The 22548-nt window shown below is 43.7% G+C and overlaps 3 protein-coding genes and 1 long non-coding RNA gene across 4 annotated transcripts; 3 read left to right on the top strand and 1 right to left on the bottom strand.

The window, feature by feature from the left end:
* Window positions 1–1586: 1586 nt before the first annotated feature.
* LOC101756255 lies at window positions 1587–3644 on the top strand. The gene is made up of 2 exons (XM_004951541.3): window positions 1587–1949; window positions 3025–3644. The coding sequence occupies exon 2, from the start codon at window positions 3051–3053 to the stop codon at window positions 3477–3479; it is 429 nt and encodes a 142-aa protein (XP_004951598.1). The 5' UTR covers window positions 1587–1949; window positions 3025–3050; the 3' UTR covers window positions 3480–3644.
* Window positions 3645–4539: 895 nt separating this feature from the next.
* On the top strand, window positions 4540–7547 carry LOC101755855 (mitotic spindle checkpoint protein BUBR1). Its single transcript, XM_004951540.3, has 11 exons — window positions 4540–4845; window positions 4995–5054; window positions 5172–5316; window positions 5422–5579; window positions 6183–6264; window positions 6339–6408; window positions 6488–6539; window positions 6611–6779; window positions 6886–6971; window positions 7074–7154; window positions 7235–7547. The coding sequence occupies exons 1-11, from the start codon at window positions 4589–4591 to the stop codon at window positions 7293–7295; spliced, it is 1221 nt and encodes a 406-aa protein (XP_004951597.1). The 5' UTR covers window positions 4540–4588; the 3' UTR covers window positions 7296–7547.
* Window positions 7548–9463: 1916 nt separating this feature from the next.
* On the bottom strand, window positions 9464–17976 carry LOC101755441 (brefeldin A-inhibited guanine nucleotide-exchange protein 1). Its single transcript, XM_004951539.3, has 12 exons — window positions 16869–17976; window positions 15509–15826; window positions 14949–15303; window positions 14427–14849; window positions 14067–14359; window positions 13709–13982; window positions 12776–13275; window positions 12350–12671; window positions 11826–12198; window positions 11065–11723; window positions 10042–10814; window positions 9464–9951 (listed from the first exon to the last, which is right to left on the bottom strand). The coding sequence occupies exons 1-11, from the start codon at window positions 17864–17866 to the stop codon at window positions 10209–10211; spliced, it is 5121 nt and encodes a 1706-aa protein (XP_004951596.1). The 5' UTR covers window positions 17867–17976; the 3' UTR covers window positions 9464–9951; window positions 10042–10208.
* A 420-nt stretch (window positions 17977–18396) lies between these two features.
* Window positions 18397–19372, top strand: LOC101755165. Its single transcript, XR_214435.2, has 3 exons — window positions 18397–18506; window positions 18651–18713; window positions 18986–19372. It is a non-coding gene; the product is annotated as an uncharacterized LOC101755165 (long non-coding RNA).
* The last annotated feature ends 3176 nt before the right edge of the window (window positions 19373–22548 follow it).

The following is a 22548-nucleotide window of genomic DNA, read 5'->3' as shown; positions in this document are numbered from 1 at the left end:
GTAGTTGTCAAGCTTCGTTCCAGGCTTTCTTTGTTTCGGTACAAAGTACTACTAGGTTAGCATCCTTTTATTGGGAGTGAGGAGTGTGTTCGAAGAGGCGCCATTGGGTGAATTGGGATTGGCGGCAAATAAAACGGAGTGGTAGTAGGGTTTGGACAATCATCTCAGCCAGTGGAGATATTAAGGTTCTCATGAATTTCAATGTGATCATGTCTAGCACAAATTTATGCAATCTTCAATACAAATCAATTAGCTTCTCAAAAAGGCAAATGCCCTACACCTTCCTAGATTACCTCTCTCTCCATTTAGTTGTCGGATATATTACACTCTAGACCTGAGCATTTTAGGCCCAGTCCAGCCAACTCGTTGGGTTTTTGTCCATCCACACCTATTGTAGGACCGGGTCAGACAATTAAATAATTAATTTTAGGTTGGCACAGCCTGATCTGAGCCCGGTTCAAGCCTAGCCTAAAAAATCAGAACAATCTTGCCCAGGAGTGGGCATGAATTTTAGGTCCGAAGTTTCTTGGGCTTTTTTAGCCTATGCTGACGAATGCTTGGGTCTATTGTACTCAAACGTTGAACAACAGATGGAAGCACCCAGCCAAGCTGGGCTAAATGGGGTAGGCCTGCAAATGGTTGGAGAGCCCATAACGATCGGGTATAACTCCCCCTTCGCAAACCACTATTGATGAGATAACCTCATTTACACTTTGTGTTATGGCTGCCAGTTCCTCTTCTTCCTCTCGCCGTCTCCCTCACCCCCATCCAGATCTACAAATTGTGCCGATGATTGCTCGCCCCCTTCCCGTCCCTTCAACAACAACTCACCCTCCTTCCCATCCATCATTGTTCGCCCACCTGCCTTCCCTCTCACCGGTGGCATATTACCTCCCTCCCCTTCGCTTGGTGTCTCCTCCCCTCCCACCAGGTCCTCCTCATCTGTTACCACAAGGCAAGTCTCACAAGCGGAGGCGGGCACCATCATCGCGCACAACTAGGAATGGTAAGCTAGATTCCTTCTCCTTTTTGCGTAGGAATATAGTGACTCTCTCTTCACTCGTGTTGTTGTGTGTCTCTTGTTCCGTTCCGTGTACAATCCGTGATCTTTTATTAGGTTAAGTGATACAAATATGTTGAAATCCTAGTACTTTGCTACTATTGTGTGGTCACCTTGGCAATTTTTGGTTCTTGTTAAGTTTGGCATCCATCAGATCTAGATCTGCAACCTAGTAAGAATGATTTGCCTAAGGGTTTGGTCTTTTAGGGCAATCTCTTAATTTTCTTCTCCTCCTTTTTTACCAAATGATTTGTTGTTTGATTTTAAAGGAATAATTTGCGCTTTTACGAATGATTCATGTTTGTGTGAGTGTGAGAGGAACGGATCATAGCGGAATCTCGGCACGCGTAGTCAGTGGCGGATCCAAAGTGTAGTACAGGTAGAACTAGGACGACCCTGAATTTCGGCCCAGAATCTCCTTACTACTCAGCTTTCAGAGCCCAAAATGAAAAAAAATAGCCCAATAAGCTAACAGACCAAGCCGAAGTGCCCAACTCCTTCCTGGCCCGGCTGCATGCCCAGTGCCCACCTACCCCCGTGGCCCCGTGCGCCCAAGCCCCCGTGACGGCGGCGACCCCAATTCCCCGTCCCGTCTTCCGCGTCTGCGCCGCCCGCGGCCTCCCACCGCCGCCCGCCGCCCAGCCGCCTGAGTGCCCAACGCGCCATCCCTTCTACTTCTCCAGGCTACGCGGCGCCGCTCTGGTCTAGGCCGCCCCGCCCGTTCTCCTGGTGCCCGACGCCGCGACGGGGGTCCTGGCCTCCTGCGCGGCTTCGCCCTGAGAACCTGAGGCTGAGTCCCCTGACGTCGACGGGCCATTGCGGCGCGCGGCAGATCAGCAACGGGCAGCCATCCCGAGATCGTAATCGGCAGCAGCAAATCCCATCACTGGTATTGACTACTGTCTAGTCCATCTCCTTCCTGCTGCTTCTGAATTGCAAGATGCAATTGTAGATTCAGTGATTGATTTGTGTGTCCATACACACAGAAGCAGTTGTTTGTTTGGTCACTCTCGTTGAGCATGGTATTTTCTGCGATATAAGTGAGGGTCCCTTTAGTTCACACTTTTCATGGCCATGAGGAAGCAAGCGAAAGCCCATAGTGTTCCAATCTTCTATTTATCCATGTTCTTATCTTTATTCGAACTTTTTATATTGTAGTTTTTGCAAATTTCAAGCTTACTTGTTGAATTGAAGGAATTATGAGACCTTTAATTGCACTTGGTTTTTTTTACTTGTATATCAAATCGTTAAAGACCTGTGTAGTTTGTGTTACCGAATCGTGTATTTGATTCTACCATATTGCAGATTGATTCTTTTTTTAGAAAGCGCATATCGAAACTTTTGGCTAGGCATACCCTAGGTTCAAATCTTGAGTCTACCAGGCCCAGTTCCATCATACCAGGCGCGGTTTGGTTCTTCTTTGGTTGGTGAGTGAACCCTAGCTTGCTTGTTAGGATGTACTTTGTCATCTGAGATAGTTGATTTTGCTCTCAATCAGACCAGATACATTCATGGTTGAATTAGGTTACTAGGTTAGGGTATTTTCCGTTGATACAACAGCAGTTCTTGGTACCCAACTGAAATATGGGGCATTTGGGCGCGGTTAATTTTCCAATTCTTGGGGGTTCAACTTTTGCAGTCGCTTCCAATCTTGCAGCATTTATCATAGCATCCCATTGAGCCAGAAAGAAGGGTTAAACCATAAATTTTCTTTACTGTATGGTTTCATTCACCTGGTGCATTTTTTTTTCCTTGGCATGTTTACAGAACGGCTAGTTTGTGCAGTAATAGATATATAGTGCAGGCTTATCTGACACATATCAAGTAGTCATGTGGTTTTGTTTGCTGATTGATTATATGGGATCTGGCAATATTATTTAACATGCTGTATTATTGCCGGCCTAATTGACATATATCAAGTAGTTGCGATCACTGCTCTATTAAATTGTCTTGTGTTTCAACAGGAAACTCCAAGGCTTTGCCTGACAGGATGCAAGACCCAAGCGGTGATGATTTCCCTGCCCCAAAGTTGCACAAGAAGAAGGTTGTGTACCGGCCGCATTCATCAGGCCAGCTGAAGGGTGAACCCGAACTGCTGCGGAGAGACGTTCCGCATTCATCAGGCATGGCCCAAAAGCCACCCAAAAGAAGCTTGAAGAGTGAGCGCCCTGCCACTCCTCCATCTGACAGAGGAACTCCAGATTCCCTGCCAGACTCTGGTCCTACCGATGAGTACCGTGCACTACGGAGGAAGTACATGATGCTGGAGGAAGAGAACTTTGCCCTGGACAATGAACTGCGCATGGAAGATGAGGAAATCAAGGCACTTGAGGAGGAAAAGCTTGCACTTCTTGATGAGCTTGTTGTCTTAGAAGGCCTTGTCGAGCCATCGCAGCTGCAGTTTCAGCGTAGGCCGTGAGAGGCATTTGGTTTCTGTGATCGTCGTCGTTCAGTGTAATTCAGCAACTGGTAGCTGTTAATACTTTCTGGATGTAAACATTGTGGTTGAAACAGCATAAACCTGTTATGAATTGAACTCCCTTGGATGAATGTTTTGAAGGGTCGGCAAGTTGTTAGCGTATAAGATGATAGGGTATGAGAATCAGATAAATTTCGGTCGCGAAGGTAGTTCAGTGCATATGAAACCTGCTTATCTGAAGTTGAGCTCATGATGCGGAACAGGAATGATGCACTATCTACATATTTTATCTGGTGATGACTACAGAGAAGCATTATGGTTTTTGGTAATACTGTCATAATCTTTGTTACAATGAATTAGGGAAAACTTTAGATGGATGAGCGTGGGATAACTTGTATCATAGTGAATGAGATGATTAGGGCAATCTGTTAGATGAGATGATTAGGGCAATCTGGGGGAAGGAAGAGTGGGTCAGGGGCTTTCTTCACTTCTTTGATCGACCAAGAGTTGCTACCTCGGGGTGTCAACTTAGCTATTTGCCGAGAAATAAGCACACCCGTTATATCGACGATTCGTTAGGGCAAGGTTACCTGGATACGTACCGTTCCGCAATTTAACATGCACAGAGAACAAATACTATCGGTGGTTACCGGAAATGTTAAGTCAAGCATACAGAATCGAGTCCTCGCAAAAAACAAAAAAAAAAAACTTACAGAATCGAGAAAATATGTAGCTCTTGTTCCGAAAATTAACAAGTTCTTGATGTTCAGTCCAATGAATGTTCCAGATGAAAAGAATTAATGAATTTTTTTAAGAAATTCCGTTTAAGGAAAAGAGAGTGTTGCAAGCAATTCTCGCTTCTCATCAGGCATGTTGAGCAAATAAATCCTCGGCCAAAATTTAGCTGGGCTATTGTGAGCACAAACCAGCCCAAAATAAACCACAGACCGGACTATTATTCAAGAGCCCACGGCCCAAACCGAAGCCCAAGCTTTTCGCAAACCCTCGCCGTTTAAAACCTGAGCCACAGCTGCATCCGCTCCTAAACGCAACGGTCGAATCCCCTCCATTTCGAATTCCAGCCGGAGCGACACCCCCACCCACCTCACATGGCGGCGGCGGCGGCGGCGGCGGCGACGGCGAAGGCGGCGGAAGAGATGGTGGCGGTGCTCGACGACGAGACGCTGGCGCTGATGGGGGTCAGCAACTCCGCCGCCGCGGCGCCGGTGGTTGTGGGCGCCGAGTGGGAGACGTTCAAGGAGAACGTGCGGCCGCTCAAACGCGGGCGCGATGTGTCCAAACTCAACCGCGCGCTCAAGGCGCTCGTCGACCCCGCCCAGCGCGCCGCCCTCCTCGAAGCTCGCAGGTATGTCGCCATTCCCTCCTTCTCCCTCAGCAATGGAAAAAAATATTGTTTGATTTGATCTGTGTTTCTTGATCTGGAGAGTGGGCAAGTTGCTGCAGTAATGCAATCTTTCTTCTGTGTTAATCATTTGATTGTTTCCCCTGATCCAGGAGGATGATCGAGGCAATCTACGAGTATCAGGGCGAGGATCCGCTCCAACCGTGGCTGGAGTAAGCGTTTCTCCATCCCCTTAACTCGCCTCTGTCGGATTTCTTGGTTTTTGGTAGCTGCCAGAGGCAAAAGATTGCTCATTTCTTCGGATCTTCTCCTGCTTCTTCCGCGCGCAGCTGCATCAAGTGGGTTCAGGAGTCGTTCCCGACCGGCGGCGAGTGCTCGGGGCTGGTGGTGTTGTACGAGCAGTGCGTGCGGACCTTCTGGCACGACGAGCGCTACAAGGACGACCTCCGCTTCCTCAAAGTGTGGCTGGAATACGTGAGTCGTGGGGATCCCAGCTTGATTTTTTTTCTCTGGTTATCTTCTGGGGAGTGGAGGCATCTCACATACCTGTTTGGTTGCCGGTCTTGTTTTGTTTTGCAGGCTGGAAATTGCGCTGATGCTGAGGTGATATACAAATTCCTGGAGGCAAACCAGATTGGGCAGGGCCATGCCATTTACTACATGTCCTATGCGTCATTGTTGGAGGCAAAGAACAAGCTGAGAAAAGCTAATGAGATCTTTGACATTGGTATAGCTAGGTGGGATTTCCATGAGACTGTCACTTGTTGTTCATAAGGCTCTTGGATTTGAGATTGCCCAGTAGATTGTGTTGCTATAATCTATAGATATTCAATCCAAAAGTGTTGCCTACTTTCCTTATAATGGACATCAGGGTGGTTATCTTTTGGGGAAAATATATATTTCTTCTGTGCTTGATTGTCGTACAGAACAAGAGTCAATGGTAGTGCAGAAAATTGATGGCATTGTTATACTGAATCAGTTTGCATTATTGTTCTTTTTTTAATTTGCATAAACTTGAATCAGACGTTCGCGAAGATACCATGATCAACTGCTAATTTGATACATGCTCCCCAATGTAGACAGACAGAGATAATTCATTTTAGTTTCTAGTGAACAAACCTAAAATAATAAATTTCTTGTAGGCTTTTGTTCCTATTTATTTAGATATAGCATGCCTCGGTTAGCCATGCCATTATCTTATGTGTGATGCAACACGCAGAATTTTTTTTACTTGTCATGGTTTCAGCTTTACCTCTCTTTCGTTAGTTATGAGTTGGTTTTAATACTTGATTAATGCATATGAATGGATGGAATTTCTAATATTCATTTTTCCCTCTCAGAAAAGCAAAGCCTCTGGAGAAGTTGGAAGCTGTATACAGGACATTTCTTCGAAGGTCGACCAAAAGGAGCGAACATTCTGAGGTTTGCTATTTGAATGATAGCAGTGTTTATTTAGGATCCAATATCTCCATTGAACGAACCCTTTCCTTCTGTAGCAAAATGATACAGCAAATGATGATCTACCAATACGTAGCTTCGGGACTAGCTTGAAACGCGATGAAAACAGTAAGCTTTTTCAGTTGTACAGTGATTCAGCATGAACTTCTCAAGTGGTTGCAAGCTAATATTGTATTTGACGTGACAGGAAATCAGCAAGCAGAGAACTCCCAGCTGGGGAGGCCAAGGGCGCTGCAAAGGTTAGTACCACACGAAGCTTGGAGGGTTTTTTTCTGGTCGTGTCACTGATTATGCCTTTGCACTCTTGCAGAATCGACGTTAACAGGCCACTTTCAGTATTCAAAGATGAGAATTCATTGCCAAATCAGGGCATTGACAAAATAAGGAGAAAAGAAAATACGAGCTGGCGCACCCTTGGAACACAAGCAGATAGGAACAAAGAAAATAACATGATGCCCACTAAATGGACATGTCACAAGGTATTTTTGCCAGGCCACTAGAATTCTCTAAAGTGTCTTATGTGAGACATGCATTGGGGACAACTATTTAGTAACGAACTTGTGAAAATAACACATTGTTGTGCAGGTTCCACAAAAGTTAGGAGCAAGAGGAGCAGTTCCGGCAACCCGGGCCAGTTCCATTGAGGTTTTCGTGGACGAAGAATGTGCACAGTATGTTATTTGACATCTTAGTATCAGTTTTTTAAGGATTGTTCAAAGTTCATCATTCTAGAAATCATATTTTTTTTAAAAAAAAACTTTCAATTGCTACAGGGAACCAGCTCGGCAGGTACCAAAGAGCCCAAATCCTTCTGTTCTGAAGCTCAGGCAAGCAACAAGCAAAAACCTTAAGAAGTAAGTGAGGCTTGACTTTGCATGTTCTGTTTCTTTGTTTTCTTTGTCAGTGTCTTAACCTGTCCGATTTATTTCAACAGGGAAACTGAATTACTTAAAGAGAATCCACTGCGCAACTTCCCCCTGAGCAGCCTTAGATAATCAGCATTTAGCTGATTCTGTGAAACATTTCGAGTTAATGGTTTGGTTGTTTGATTGTTGTGAGGTTGAGGTTGTGCCTGTTGTGGAATGAGCTTTAGCCTCTAAAGCTTAGACAAGCAATGAGCCAGTTGGCTTATTTTAGTGTTGTAATCTTCTTCGATAAGATGATAGACCTGCTATTTTGGACAGACCTGCAGATCCTGAGTGCCTATACGAATCTAATATCTTCACAAAGTAATTTTCTTTTACAAATTTTAGTTGGTGCTTTCTGCTTGTTTTTGTTAATATACAGGGCAGACAAAATATGCTGGGACTAAGTGGGTGTGTATGTATTTTTGTTCAATTATTTCCTGCAAATATAGAATCAGTAAAGCACGTCCTCCAAATAATTTGCAATTTCTGTTAAAAAATATTTTGCAATAAGGCTACAACCAAACAAAACGTGACTGAAAAATGTCATGCAAGTGGATGCAGGTAATTTTGTCAGGACTACAACTTGCACTTTTCCCGGCAGACACAAATATAAACACAAAACTTTCTGACGTCCAGACAGGGCCTCATGGCCTCCAAAACAACATGGTGAGATCATTGCCATTTCAACCTTAGTTCAAAACGACTTATGACCTTGATGCAACCGAGGAGAGATCAACAAACGATGAGACGAGTCCAGAAGTTGAGAATTTCAGGTGTGCATTACATAATCCAACAAAACACGCCTGGATCGGTAAGACTCTCGATTGTCTTTGCTACTGAGCTCTTGATCATAGTATCATAATCTACATTTTATCAATTAACTAGACATGAAACCATGGGAAGCACACTGATTCAAATCAAGTTCTATCGACGACCCCATCTATAAAGCGAATGTTCCAATATAGCGCGTACTATATAGCAGTAGCAACCAGTGTAGTACACCACTCAGGCCAAGAAGATCCATTCTACACATCACGAAAATGACAATTAGATATTTTTAGTGCACAATGACAAACAATTTCACCAGGTGATAATGTATTAAAACTGTGGCTGGCTTGCCCTGGTCCACATCCTTTGTACCCTTGCATAGTTGCATTACATCATGGCTTGCTATGTGACATGGCCGGTTGGTTGGACCCAGTAGTGATGATACACTGCTATATAAGAGGTCAGTCACACGCATCCTCCGTGTGCACCTGCTCCATTCAGGGTTTCAGGCAGATTCTCTCCTCTCAGGCGGCGACGAGATGAATCGCCGGGCGAGCCGTCGAGGCCACCGGGTGTGCCACGTCCGGCTCGGATCGCTGCTCCGGCTGCGCGTGCGGCTGTTCGGCCTCGCCGGCCTCCTTGTCCGGTGCCTGGAGGAGCTCAACTGCTGCCCCAGGAGGAGGTCGCCGGCGACGACGGCGAGGGCGCACAAGATGCTCAGCCACGCCGGCCGGTGTCCCCGGCCTGGGCCAGCAGCGGAGAGGGAGAACTCCTTCCAGGCAGAGGCCATTGCCGACTGCTTGGAATTCATCAAGAGATCCTACCTCGCTGATGATCACAAGGCTACTTGCTAGCTGCCCTTCTTCGCCCCGATTGGAACCGAAGAATTTCCAAATTCGTGCAGGCTGCATATCTTGAGAATTTTTTGTGAAATTCCTACATTCCAAACAAGGCCAAAATGTTTCATTCTTGTAGTTTGTATATATATCAGTTTTGTTAGCTACCTGTTTGTTGTGTATCAAAAGTTCATCAAGGATGATCAAATGTGTGTTAGGAGACCTCAGTTCTTGAATAAAACAAGAGATTGTTTATGGGGCTACTGAAAGTTGAAATGTCATTTTCTTGCCACTAAGAAACGTGTGTTGTTGCTTTTCTGGGCGGTGGTTTTCAACAAGGGATTAGGTGAACATGAGTCACGGATAGTGACTGAGAAGCATTCGAGCATTGTTTTTCAGGGCGGTTGACCTGGCCCTGCATGGTACAAACAAATTTGAGGATGAGAGCCTCTTGACTGATACTGACTTACCAGAACAGATACCTTCTTAACAACATTTTTGAAGTGACAACCCATCTGCCTTCATTAGTGCATGCAACTCAATATGGTTGTTGGAAGTGTCGTAAATTCAGAGTCCTAGCTAACAAAAAGTTAACATGATTATAAATTCTTCGGGGGAAAGGTAATCTGATAAGAGTACAAGTTGCAATACTGATGTAGGCATGGCGCCTTGACATGAGAATTAGTGAACTTTATTGCTGACCTTTCCTTAACAGACAACTTTGAGACATCCATTGCTGTTTCTGTTGAGAATGAAAGTATATATTGACTACAGTGTGCATACTGTTATGGTAATTAATTCCAAGAGATTTGGCAGATTAGGGGAAAAGGTAACATCGCATGAGCCCCTATTCGCTTTAGTCTTGGTAGCCGTTCAGGAGAGCACACTGTACAGAGCAATTATCAAAAAGAGAAAAATTACACCGAAACTGTGCTCAAAATCTCTCGGTGGTAAGCAAACCACCCCTTGCAAAATTTCAGAGCTGTTGGTGCAGGACAGAAATTAGGGAGCCTTGTTCCAATCTTCAGCTGCTTTGACATGTCGATGATTACCCATCGGATTAAAATGAAAGTTAGAAAAGAATGGCAAATGCGCCTCCAAAGCCTTCCTTCAGGCATCTGGGTCGATGTTACATGTAGCTGCAAAACATATGGTATGCATAAATTAATCCCCTACTTTTATTGAATGTTTAACATATTAAAGTGCGGAGAATAAGAAAAGGAATTCACCTTTGACGCCAGAGTTCTGAAGGACAGGTCCCAACAATGAGTCATTTACAGTACTGTAAAGCTGTACCCTTTTCTTATACCATATTCTGATGTAACCACTATTCAAATGAGCTACCTTGACAAAATGGACGGACAAAATTGTACAACTGGTGAGGAAATAATATATACTACACTGATATTATGGGGCCTATGGACGATTGGAATATATTATACAGTGCAACTTGAACTTCTCCAGAGCTATGCTCGCAGCGAATAAGATTAGCTAATAAGGGGAAAAACATGGGCAAGTTCCTCCTAAAGCAATTCTTCTCCAAACCACCCAATAACTGCATTACATGAAGGACCAACGAAGTTCTAGCCTCCAGTTCCTCCTTTTTAGCAGTACCCAGAGGCACCCGATGCAAAGCTGAATCTCTACCAGAAGCATCATTAGACAGTTCATGCCCTGCACAGGTCAGATACATTCGCAATATTTTCTCACAGACAAGCATAACTTGTGACTCCACGTTCATATTTTCTGACAAAGATGGGTTGTCATGAAGAATAGCTTGCAGAAGTTTGAGGTAGCTCTGGTAGGACTCGCTCTCAAAATGGATGACCGCTGGCTCAGATACCTCCAAAAGGGAACATGCTTTATGTAGTTTTGTGTGCAAGTTAGATTCAGAGTTCACTTCACTTGCATGTGATGCAATGGCAGATAGCATCTCCAACATTATGCCTATATGCTGAGCATAAAGATAGCTCCTGTGCACCTCATACAGTCTAATGATGCCCTGCATGGAAGCCAGGAAAAGATTGTATTGTAAGTATAACTGTTGGCAAATTAAAAAAACATGTAGGCCTCTTTTTCGTCAAATTCAATTCCTGTTTTAATTGGATCTCATGGCATCTATTATTTATTCTAAAAAAGGAATTAATGGTATCAAATTAAATTTATGTAGCAGTGCTTACCACATAAGGGGATCACTAAAAACTAGTTTAACTAACAAAAAGACACATGATTCGTATATTTCAATTAAGTACCTGAACAATTAAGAGTTGCAAAGCCATATGATTCTTCATTCTGACAATAGCATAAGATGCTGTTTCCATATTAGCTTCCTCTTCATCATCATTGTAGATGTCATGATCTGAATATTGCTCAGCTTCAGAGTAAGATTCATTTCTATCTGGAATTTCAATGTCTTTCATCGTCCTAACTATTTTGTCAAACAAGACAAATGTATGTGCTGCTGATTCTTTGAAACACAGCAAAATCTTCTCCCACTCATCATTGGAGAGCTTGCTTGCAAGTCCTTCTGTTAAACGCTGAAAAACTGATATACCTGTGCTAGCTGATTGCTTATATGGGCTTCTGATGAAATTTGTAACAACAGAAGTAACTCTAGAAAGTTCTGGCCGCATCACTTCAAAAAAGGTAATGTACAAATCTGATAAACATTTTAGAGCCACCATTTTAGTTTCGAAATTCCAAGAATCATCCTCAGTACTATTTACACTTGAAATATGACCATTTGGTGCAAAGCTTTCACTGCTAAATAGGGGATAGATAACTGATTCGAAGATATTAGCCCAGAAGGACTGAGAAAAGAGGTGCCCATGATCTTTCAGAATGTCAAAGAGCACTTCCACAGCACCTTTTCTAATAGTTGGTCTTGAGTCAGTTGTCAATCTAGCTAGACCTGGAAAAGATAAAATTCAAACAAAAATATGTTACAAATGTAATAAATTCCCAAATTTCCATCAAGATTGATGTAATTTTGTGAAGGAAAAAATAAGTATACCAGCAAGCAAAGGAACCCAGAAGTAAACGTGATCATCCTTATGGACCATGCTATGATCATCCTTATGCACCGTGCTGTTCCCATCTGAAGAATCTAAATTATTTGGTTGCTGGTCAGTATCCTTGTCATGGCAAATAAATCCTTCCTCAGCAAGTTTGACAGCACAGAACCGAAGAAATGCAATAGCATTGAGGCTGGCATCACTGCTAAATTTACTACTTGTGAATGTAATGAGGCATTTAACACAATCAGTAAATGTTGTGGTTTCAGTTTCAGTTATGTAAGGGAAATAGTCCCGAACAATCTTTTCCATGGTTTCAAATGCCAACAGAACAATACTTTTTCGATCATCAGCAGCAGCTGCAGTAAAAACCTGTAAGTACAAAAAAAAAATTGTTTATATTGAGGATGAATTTCAGAAACTTATTCTAGCTTACTTCCTGAGAACAGCTAATTGTAGATCTCATGAACTTATGCCAATATATCATGATAAACTAAAAGTAATCATAGAACATAATACGTACTGTAAAAACACTTTTCCATCCAGATTTTATATTGTTGACACGACTGAGAACCATTTGGGAGACACATCGAACTATAAGTTCCCGTACTTCTGAAGCATTGCTCTTCTGCATAACAACTGCAAAAGGTTGCAGGAATTCATTCTGGAAATTATAATTTGCCAGTTCCTCTCTTTCCAGAAACTTCATGGCTAACTGCCTCAAAGAGTCCATAACAAATATTGCAACTGAAAGATTCTCTGAGAGCCCAACAGAAACAAAAAAGTCTGATAGAACTTTCCAAATACGGGACCAAACCAAACGTATGCGGTTCATATTGTAATGCCTGCACAATGAAATTTTGAGTTAGATCATTTGGAAAGTATTGGTTATGAATATATTCGTGTAGCTTGAATTCGGTTCATAGACTAGAAGTACAAATGTTCTTACGCAATCTCAACAATCTTTGTTAGGCAGAAGATACGAGGATCTGTAGGAGATTGCAACTCTGTCATTGAAACTTTGCAAAGAGCTTTCACAAAAGCAACAATAGCATCACTATTTAGTCTTGGGCTATGAGCAAATATGTGATTTAACTCAAAAATGCCAATCTGATCTAGCAGGTTTATGTTTGATATGAAATTATTAATCTGTTCAGGAGTAACCAATGGTGACGCATTATTTTTTGCTGTTGTGCTATCATAAGAACCCCCTCTAACAGCAGCCATTACAGCTGGATTCTGAAGTGCATTAGTTCTCTTTGACAACGTAGAGGTGGACTTTTGTGTTTTTTCTTCTGAATCAACCAGTGGTACTGTGAGAAATGAAGCATCAGTAGGTGCCCCCTCTCCAAGAAGGTGTAAATGCTCAAACCGCGAAAGGCATGTTAATATATGCTCCCATGCTTCCTGCAAATAATCACCATCTTCGATTGCAATGGATATTATAGCCTGTCAGGAAACAAAGTAAAAAACTCATGACTTGCTTCAAAATGGACAAATAGAAACAGTCCAACTGTGAGATATATTCAAGTGTTAATTCACGTTTTAAATATAAATGCTAGGATAAAGCAATATAATCCAGTAAATACTTTGGATTCACAGAGATTCCAGGCAGAATAAAGTTAAGTTTGTATTTTTATTAATGAAAAAGGATGCACATGTGTGAGGGATTTGCTAAAGAAGTGCAATATAAATATTACAAGGTACGGAAAATGAGTACACTATAGTAAAGAGGGACTAGAACAAAATCATTAAGCATCTGAGTACTGCACGTTTTCAAGAAAAAAAATGGATGTTGATTCCTAAAGTATCAAAGAATTTGATATGCCTCGCATTGACTGTAACTTGAAGAAAAAAAATGTAACTTGTTTGGCCTACCCACCTTCACAGCATCCACATTCTTTTGTTTCATGTCAGCAGCACAATGGAGATATGTGAATTTGGCTACAGATGTCACAAAGGCATCTCTCTGTGTCTGCATGCACATAACAGAGGTAACATGAATAGCAGATCTGAATCCTTGCAAACACTGCGACGTGGCGGCCTTATCATCACTCTGGTCAAGTGTCACACTGAATGCAGCCATCATTGGGGCCCAACAAACCTCGATCATGAATCTTAAAATTGTCGTATCAGTGATAACAGAAAACACAGACCTACACAAAGCACAAGCTTGAATTAACTGCACAGCATCAGCGGATACAGAACTATGGTCTACAAATAGTTTGTGTTTGACTTACTCTGACTTTCCAGTCTTTGATTTAAATTTCTCTTGTATGTTCTTGATGAGCAAGTCATTTGCTCCATCTGCCCTATCCTCAGCTTGTTTCCAGCTAACGAAGCTGATAATATTGTCCAAACCTAATAGCTTCATCACACTACTAGGTTGCTTGTTTTGTGGAACTGATGAATCAGCACTCATTTTGATCTCATTTTTGACAATTTGGTCATATAGTGTACCCAGATAAGCCTCAGGCAAGTCCTTCCCATCATCTATTCCTCGGTTATTGCGAATGAAGTCAGTCTTAGACATCTGCACAGGAAAAATCCCATAAATGAACGAATCTTGAAAGAAAGATGTTTATTATCAGTTTTCTTACCTTATCCTTGACCATAGTATTGTGAGCATCAGTGTTAAGCATGATTACAGAATAAGCAAGAACATATGCAGTATCTGCACTGGTAAAGGAGTTTGGATTGCATTTGCAGTATCTTTCAGCAAATTTTTCCATGATTCGATCAATTTTCTGTGCTTCCCCAGGCAACCTGAAGCCTCGCAAATAATACCTAATGGCTTCACCAAAGTCCATACCTTCGAAGTTCAGTGCATCAACATATGCATGCATAACTTTGATAGGGAAGTCATCTCTTTCACCCAAATAGTCTCCAATCATTGTTGCATTTAAACCAGCAGTATTTCTCAAGAAAGAAGCAACATCTTCTGGCGAATGCCCTATCTTCTTACTTTTAACAAGAAAATCAATTCCCTTTGAAGGCTTTCTGTTAAACAAGGAAATTCCTTTCTGGAGAAGGAAATTTATACTTCAGTAGTCCAAAAATGTAAAACCCTCCTTAAAACTGAGAATCTTATGCTCTAAACCAAGCGTGGGAATAACATTTACCTGAAGTTCTATTTTAAAAGCACGACGTTGCTCAAGGGAGGGAGCACCAGATACGTCTGGGCTACCAGAGTCAGATTGCAGTTCATAATCAATTCCGTTCCCATCTTCTCCAATAAGGATGTTAGGAATGTCCATTGAACTCAAAGAACTCATAGAACCCAAAGAAGCTTCAGAAATTTTTGGGGAAAAATCACCAATTCTCAGTTGTTGGTCCATCCATGAACCCATTGATTTGATTATGGTTGCGAGGCACTTGACTGACTCAATCCGAAATGTTTGGTCTTGGGCAGCAGTTAATGTTGTAGTAGATCCTGGAGGAACACCTAAAGCAGTTTTTAGAAGTCCATTGACAGCCCTGCAAACATCTACTGGAATTAGAGGTGCCTTAATATATGATCATAATAAGATAACAAAACATTGTTTTTAAAAAGCTGCCCTACACTCAATGCGTCAATCCTTACAGTGTAAAGTGCAATATAGAACAAGAAACCAGTCAATAATGCTTTGCATATTTAAAAACAAACAGAAGGTGACTATTCATCTAGTACCAAGTTTCATACCTTTCAAAAATATTTGGAGCATCTAGATCACAATCGTAGTTCACAAAGACATCGATAAGAACCTGAGATTCTTTACAGATCTTCTCCAACAAGTTTAGAACCGTCATTTTCTGTAGAAAGCTAGGTTGATGGACATTCTCAAGAACCCTTAGGACAAGCATCGGAAAGAATATTCCAATTTCCTCTTTCAGCCCTGATCTAAACCTTGACAGCAAGCCCACAAATATGGAGCACAACAACTGGAAAATACTCATTGCTGACAAAGCACTGTTCTTCAACAAGGACAAACAAAGGTACTGCTTGATTGCTCCAAGGTACCTGATTCAAAAAAGAACGTTCAATCTGTGAGTGTTATTTTCTGCCAAGATCACAGTAATTTCAACACTCCTTTACAAATAACCTAAAGAAAACTTCATAAAGGCTAGTAGCTGTACAATAGCATATTTCAGAATTACGATTTCTACTTTGCAAACAAAAAAAGTAGATTTTTTCTTCTTTTTCAAAAAACATATTAAGCCTATTTCATTTCAGGACTACTATGAAGTTATAAGTCATATGTAGAATGGCATTCATTTTGCCTCCCTTTTCTAAGTGACTTAGCACATAGCCTTCATGCAGTAATACCATCTCATTTTCTTCCTTTTCACTATACTGCTGATCCCCTGAATTATTTATTTGATGAGGCCTTTTAGTAAAAATACTGGACAACAAACTTAACAAAACCAAATGAAGACAATCATCAGGATAACATACCGACCATTCTAGCATGTTCCTAAGTACATGATTGATGACAATACAAATTCAGAATACAGACATAATTTTGACAAATAAGTAAAGAGCGCTTTCTTAAAAAACATCCGCTGATCAGCCATCCACCTAAATCCTAGCCTTTTCCAAAATGCGGGTAATAGCATCTACCTAAGTACCTATTGCTATTGCTTTTTCTTAATTCTTTCCGTTTCTATACCTTTCACTTGTGATATAGAATTAAATCTTTTTTAATCCAAAAGTTGTAGGATTTTACATTTTTAGCTAGTGAGATGCAAACATTTAGGAGCCACTATGCCTTGAGATTCGCAAAAGCTCTGGAACTCGACATAGTGATGCAGACAGATTAGAGAAATATTTGTCATGATGGCATAAAAAGGGCATGCTTCTGAGCTAATATGGCGTATGCTTATTGGAACATCTTTAGCAAACAAGAACGCTCCATAGATTTCAACATTGCACACTCTGTTCCATCCTCCCTATAGTCATTTTACACTTCACAGCAGTAATAATTTTTTTATGGCTAGGCATTACAACAGGTCGAATAATTGAAATGCATAAAACTGAAACAACTGCAGGTATGAGATCATACTTTTCATTTGTTCTCCAGAAAGGGCCAGCATTGTCAACAACCATTTTCAGCAACTCAAGAGACAACACTTTGCCCCGCAGCAACATCTGATCCTCAGGGTTATCTGGCGTCGAGAATTTCATTGACAGCTTGCACAGGTTCTTGAAGAGTGCTAGCCCATCCTCCCTGATCTTGCTCATCCCAGCATCCTCCTTGCCATCCACCTCAGTTGGCTCCACAGGTGACCCTGACTCTGGGACATCACTGCCCTCCATAGCCTCATTTATAAACCCCTGAGCCACCTGCACGATGCTGGAGTCGTTCAGGCTGCGGTCAGACATGTCCATCATGTCCGTGATCGACACCGTCCGCACACGCACGTCCATGGTGTCCACCTCCACACGCGCAAACACAATCACCAGCACCTGCGCGAGCGCAAGCTTCGCGCAGAGCTGATTGGCGCCGCTGCTGCTGCTGAGGTATATGTTGTAACAGGTCTTGAGGACCTGGCCGAGGCCCTCCCCGCGGATGGCGACGGTGGGGCACCGCGCGGCGGCGACAACGACGCGGAGGGTGGCGAGCTCCATTGCGTCATCGGAGAGCGCGCCACACGCGAGGACGGCGTTGAGGAGCCGGGAGGTGGGGGAAGAAGCATCGTCGCCGCCGCCGGCGCAACCGAGGTCGCCGAATAGGAGGCGGTGGTAGAGGAGCTTGGCGACGCAATCGAACGCGGGGTCGGCGACCTTGGGCGAGGCGGACTCGAGCGCGAGCAGCAGCGCGTGGAGGGCCGCGTCGGCGGCGGCGAGGGGCAGGCCGAGCAGCGGCGAGGATTTCGGCGAGGTAGGGTCGGGCGACGGGTAGGCCGACGAGGAGGAGAGGAGGTCGAGCGCCGCCTTCGCCGCGGCCACGAGCGCCGAGTGCTTCCGCCACGCGGCGTTTTTGATGATCCGGTCCAGCGCCGGGCCCAGAACGCGGCCCGACGGGGACGCGCCGCCGAGCGGCGCCGTGGGGGTCGCCATGGTGAGCGGGCTACGCGATGGTTCGTCGCCGTCGTGGTGGTGGTCACGTCATTGGGGGAAGGCGCGGAGATCTGAGAGAGGGAGGGAGGGAGGTGGAAGAAATGGGAATGGAGGGAGGTGACGGGTGCGTGGGGGGAGGAATTGAAGGGAGGGAGGGGTAGGACTGGGATTTTGACTTTTCGTTGGGGCACTCGAAAAGAGGATGGAATTGTAAATTCCATGTTGCGTTTGACTTTCAGTTTCGGAAGTGAAAATGCATGATGTTGCCGAGACAAACTACGTTCAGTTTGCCGTAGTGGGTGATCATCCCTCGACTCGGCATTTTGAAGCAAATGGAGTTCAAACAAGTTTTGAATCTCTAAAATTAATAAATCAAATAAAAAATGCATCTCCTAATCTCTATCCTTGCCCTGGGCCGAATCTTTCAGGCCTGGTTTCTCCAGCCCACTGTACGAGGCCCGAGCGCGTCGCGGCTCGCTGCTGCTCGCGGCTCACCTTCACCCCCTCCCCTCTTTCTTTCCCCAGTTTCCCTCTCTATTCTCACTCGGTCTTCCTTTTTCCTGGCGGCGACGACTGGGCGATTACCGGCGCCCCTCGCGACGTCTTCACCGGGCCCTTTGCCGGCGACGAGCACCACCAGGTATGCCCGCTCCTTCGCTTCCCTTCCTTCTGCGCGAAACGGAGCACACCCAAACCCTAAATTATGCCATTTGTGTTTTCTTTTTGAAGTAATGCTATTTGTATTCTGTCCTAGGAGGAATTGTGATGTTTGTTGGTTTTCCAGTCTTCCACTAGCAGGGACCGTAGGCCGATGGAGTGCGTGGTGCAGGGAATCATCGAGACCCAGGTATTGTGCCATAATGCGAGTCCTTCACGCATTTTAACTTTTGAAGGATAGGAGCCCCTTCCTCATCCGTTGTGTAGCCTAATTTGTTGTGTTCTAAGGTTGTTGATCTGGCATAAGCTTTTGCGCTCGCCAATTGCATCTAGATCTGACAAGTATTTTCAACACTTGGTCTCTAGAATGCTAATATTCGTCAAGAGAAATTTCTGAGTTGATTTAGAATATTAATTTTGTTGTTGAACATTTCAGCATGACTAATTGAATTCTTATTGCAGTGGATAAAAAATCGTATTGATGTACAATGTTGAGCACCACTGTCAAGTTTAGTGTGCACCACTCCATTAGCTGCACTGAGTGCTCGTTTCAGCTCCCTCTCTAGCATAGTTTCTAACTTCCTCCGCCACTGTGCTAAGCCTACTTTTCGCCCTCGACTGGAGCACTAGATCCTGCCAAGCTATGATACAGAAAGTATGGCCTCATTTGTGTCAGTAATTGGTGAAATTTGGAGGACTGAGAGGATTTGGTGTGTGTTGGGAAAACTAACAGCATGAAGAGGGGATAGGATTCGCTAAAACAAATTTGTGAGAGAGAAGGATAATTTTCTGGGTAGGATAGTTTTTTCATAAACTGTTTCGTTTGCTAAGAAGGTGGCCTTTTCTGTCCTTGTTGGGAGGGGTGTTTAGGTAGGAATATGATTTTTTTTTGAGTTGTTTGTTATGGAAAGTAATCTTACTCCTTTTTTATTTTGTTTTTCAGTAACGAAATTTTAGGGTGGGAGGGTTGGCCCTCACCCAGTTTATTGGGGTCAGCCGACCCGACAAAATTTGTAAATCCTTTAGTAAATCACTGTTAAGACTTAAGAAAAACCCTATCATGTAATGAACTGTAACCCCCAAAATCTCCAACTTTGCATTCTACTAAAATTTGCTAGAAACAATTTTGCTTGTTTAAGGCATATAAGGTCATTTTGCATTTTTAGGCATTTAAAAGCATTTTTCTAATTAAATAATGAAATATAGGATTTTATTTGCGCATTCATGCCACTGCATTGTTTTCATCGTGTTTGTTCGGTTTCGAGTTTGTGGTTTGCTTTTGGTGGCTGTTCTTCTTTTTCCATCATTTTTGGCCATTTGAGTTTCAGTCAGTATTGCCTTCCAGGCGATTCAGTTTCTGGCGCTGGCCTCCCTGCCTTGCTGCCCCTAGTTGCCTTGCGGGGTTTGGTTCCCATTCCTCGGCTGCTGCATCTGATTCTGCCGAGGAGCACTGTTGCTTTGCACGGGGGTAGTTGGCCCACCCTTCTTAGGACAAGCGTTGGCATAGTCGCCAACCTCGCCACACTTGAAACAAGTGGGGCCCACTGGATAATTAGGTCTCGCTGGAGTGCCGGTAGGAGTCATCTGGCGATTCTGCGGGAAGCTGGGCGTGGGGTTTGCATCCCTGGGTGCTGAAACTGGGGGTTGGGGCGCTGGAACTGCTGAGCTGGGTGCCGAAATGACTGCTGCCTAAAATTTCCATTCGCCCCCCTTGGACGGAATGGTGTCCCCTGCTGTGGAGCATAGCGAAGGCGAGTGTTGCTTCCTGACGGTGCCTAGGAGTTGTACTTCCTCTTCATGTCCCTAAGCTTATTCCTCTTGTGCTCCAGGCCTATTGCTTTGTCCAGCATCTTCTGAAAGTTATGGAAGGTGTGCGATATCAGTTGGTACTGGAGTGGTCCAATCAAACCCTCCAAAAACAACTCCTGCTTCTGCTCATCATCTGCGACGTTGTTGGCGCTAAAAGTCAGCCGATTGACCCTCAGCGTCGGACACACGACCCGGGAGAATCTGCTTAACTCCTGTTCGGGTGATCGCCCTGGTGCGGTTCGCGTGGCGTGCTAGCCAATCTGACTTGTTGATTGGCAAGGAAGAAAACGTGTCAAATTCCAGGGGTTCCGATCGGCTAGGGTTCCGATCTCGAGAAGCGTATCAGCGAATCGGCCGATTTGCTATAAAAAAATAATCGGCTATGATACAGCCGACAATCACATAGCGGTTGTGAAGAAAACTACTAGAGTAAACTAGACAAAGCTACGAGAGCAACACTTGAAATAGATATAATCGGCTATGCGATAATAATGAATGAAAATAACAATAACAGAGCCGACAGTTCAGATCTCAAGCTGGATAACTGGTGATAAAACTAGAACAATAGATAAAACCTACGATTCTAGTAAATATCGATAACTTGTGAATAAATCTAAATGAAATGACAGCAATGCATCCAAAGGTAAAGCTTAGATATTACTCGATAAACGGAACTGACAGAATCGGCCGGAGATCGTGTCGATGCAGCCCTGCCAACCCGTACAAACTCGTGAAAGAAAAAGATGTGTTGGCGAAGTCACCGACTTAAAAGTAAAGTACGATGAAAAGTAGATTTGTTTGTATTGATTGATGTGTTCTTCTACAAATCTCTAAAAGATGGCTATTTATAGCCTGTTACAACCAATTTCATAACCGACTAGGATCTATCTCTAATTTTAAACGAAAACGAATATTTACAAACACAACTCGTATTGTAGTTGGTTATATCGTACTCCCACGGGCCAATCTTTTTCTATCTTCTTTCTCTGATCCTCTTTAAACCCATATTGGCCCAATCGCTCCAGCCTTCCAATTGACCGATCTCCATCAACTCCGTCCGCCAAAACACTGTAGCGCCAATCGGCCGATTCCCAACTGCAACACCAATCGGTCGATTCCTAGTCGTGACCTTTCAATCTGCCGCATCGGCCAATCCTTTTCTTCCCTTGGCGCCGATTCCATACGTGTCAAAATCTGGCGTCAACACATGCCCCCATGAGCGTAGCGGGACAACTGGATGAATTTGTCCCTGTACTCAGTCACTGTCATGTTCCCCTGCTTGAGAGCGAGGAACTCCTTCTTGAGCTTCATCAGTCCGGAAGGAATGTGGTGACTCCTGAAGTTAGTCCTAAATTCCTCCCAGGTGATGTCGTTGGCGTTAGCATGGGCGATGGTGTAGGCATCCCACCAATCAGCAGCAGGTCCCTCTAGGCGTCCTGAAGCATACAGGACTTTTTCTCTATCAGAGCACTGAGTGATGTTCAGCATCCTCTCCACAGTCTTCAACCAGCCATCAACATCAAGCGGGTTTGGAGAACTCGTAAACGTCGGGAGCTTATGGCTCATGAACTCCCTATGCTTGTCCCTTGGCGGCGGCTGCTGCTAGTTGTTGTTGTTATTGTTGTTGTTATTGTTCATTTGAACTTGCATGGCCGTCATAGTGTTGGCCATGTTGGCGAGGAGCTGAGTCTGAGCTGCCAAGAACTGCTCCATCCCTGCAGGTGCTTCCTGATTCGGCTGAGGAGCGGGATTGGGGATGCTGTTGTTGTTCGTGTTACGGGGCGTTGCGGGCTGGTCAACTCCTGATCCGGACCTGGTATTCACCATCTCAGCATTAGAAACAATCGATTTAGATGGGTGCATAAATAGATAATTCAGAAAGATAAAGTAACAGGATATCCAATAAGACAGATTCTGATCGCTCCACTATATCAAATGTGGCTGTCAGTGCAAATATCCAAAATTCGTGAAAATTTACCAGGTCATTATTCACTAAATTTGTAAACCAACCCAACTGGAATCACCTCAATCGGAGGTCTAGATCTTTGAGATATAAAATTAACAAGTTGGCAGTATCAGGTGACAGTTTGAGATTCTGATTGCTTCACCAATTCACACATATCTCCCGGACAGATTATTCAAAAATTCTGTAAAGTTAACAGAAAATACTTCACAAAATTCTGAAACTAACCCCACTGATTTCACGTCATTTGGAC

Source organism: Setaria italica, chromosome I (assembly GCF_000263155.2).
Source record: "Setaria italica strain Yugu1 chromosome I, Setaria_italica_v2.0, whole genome shotgun sequence".
Taxonomy (NCBI): domain Eukaryota; kingdom Viridiplantae; phylum Streptophyta; class Magnoliopsida; order Poales; family Poaceae; genus Setaria; species Setaria italica.
The sequence above is the reverse complement of the archived record's forward strand: the minus strand, read 5'-3'. Positions and strand labels throughout refer to the sequence as shown.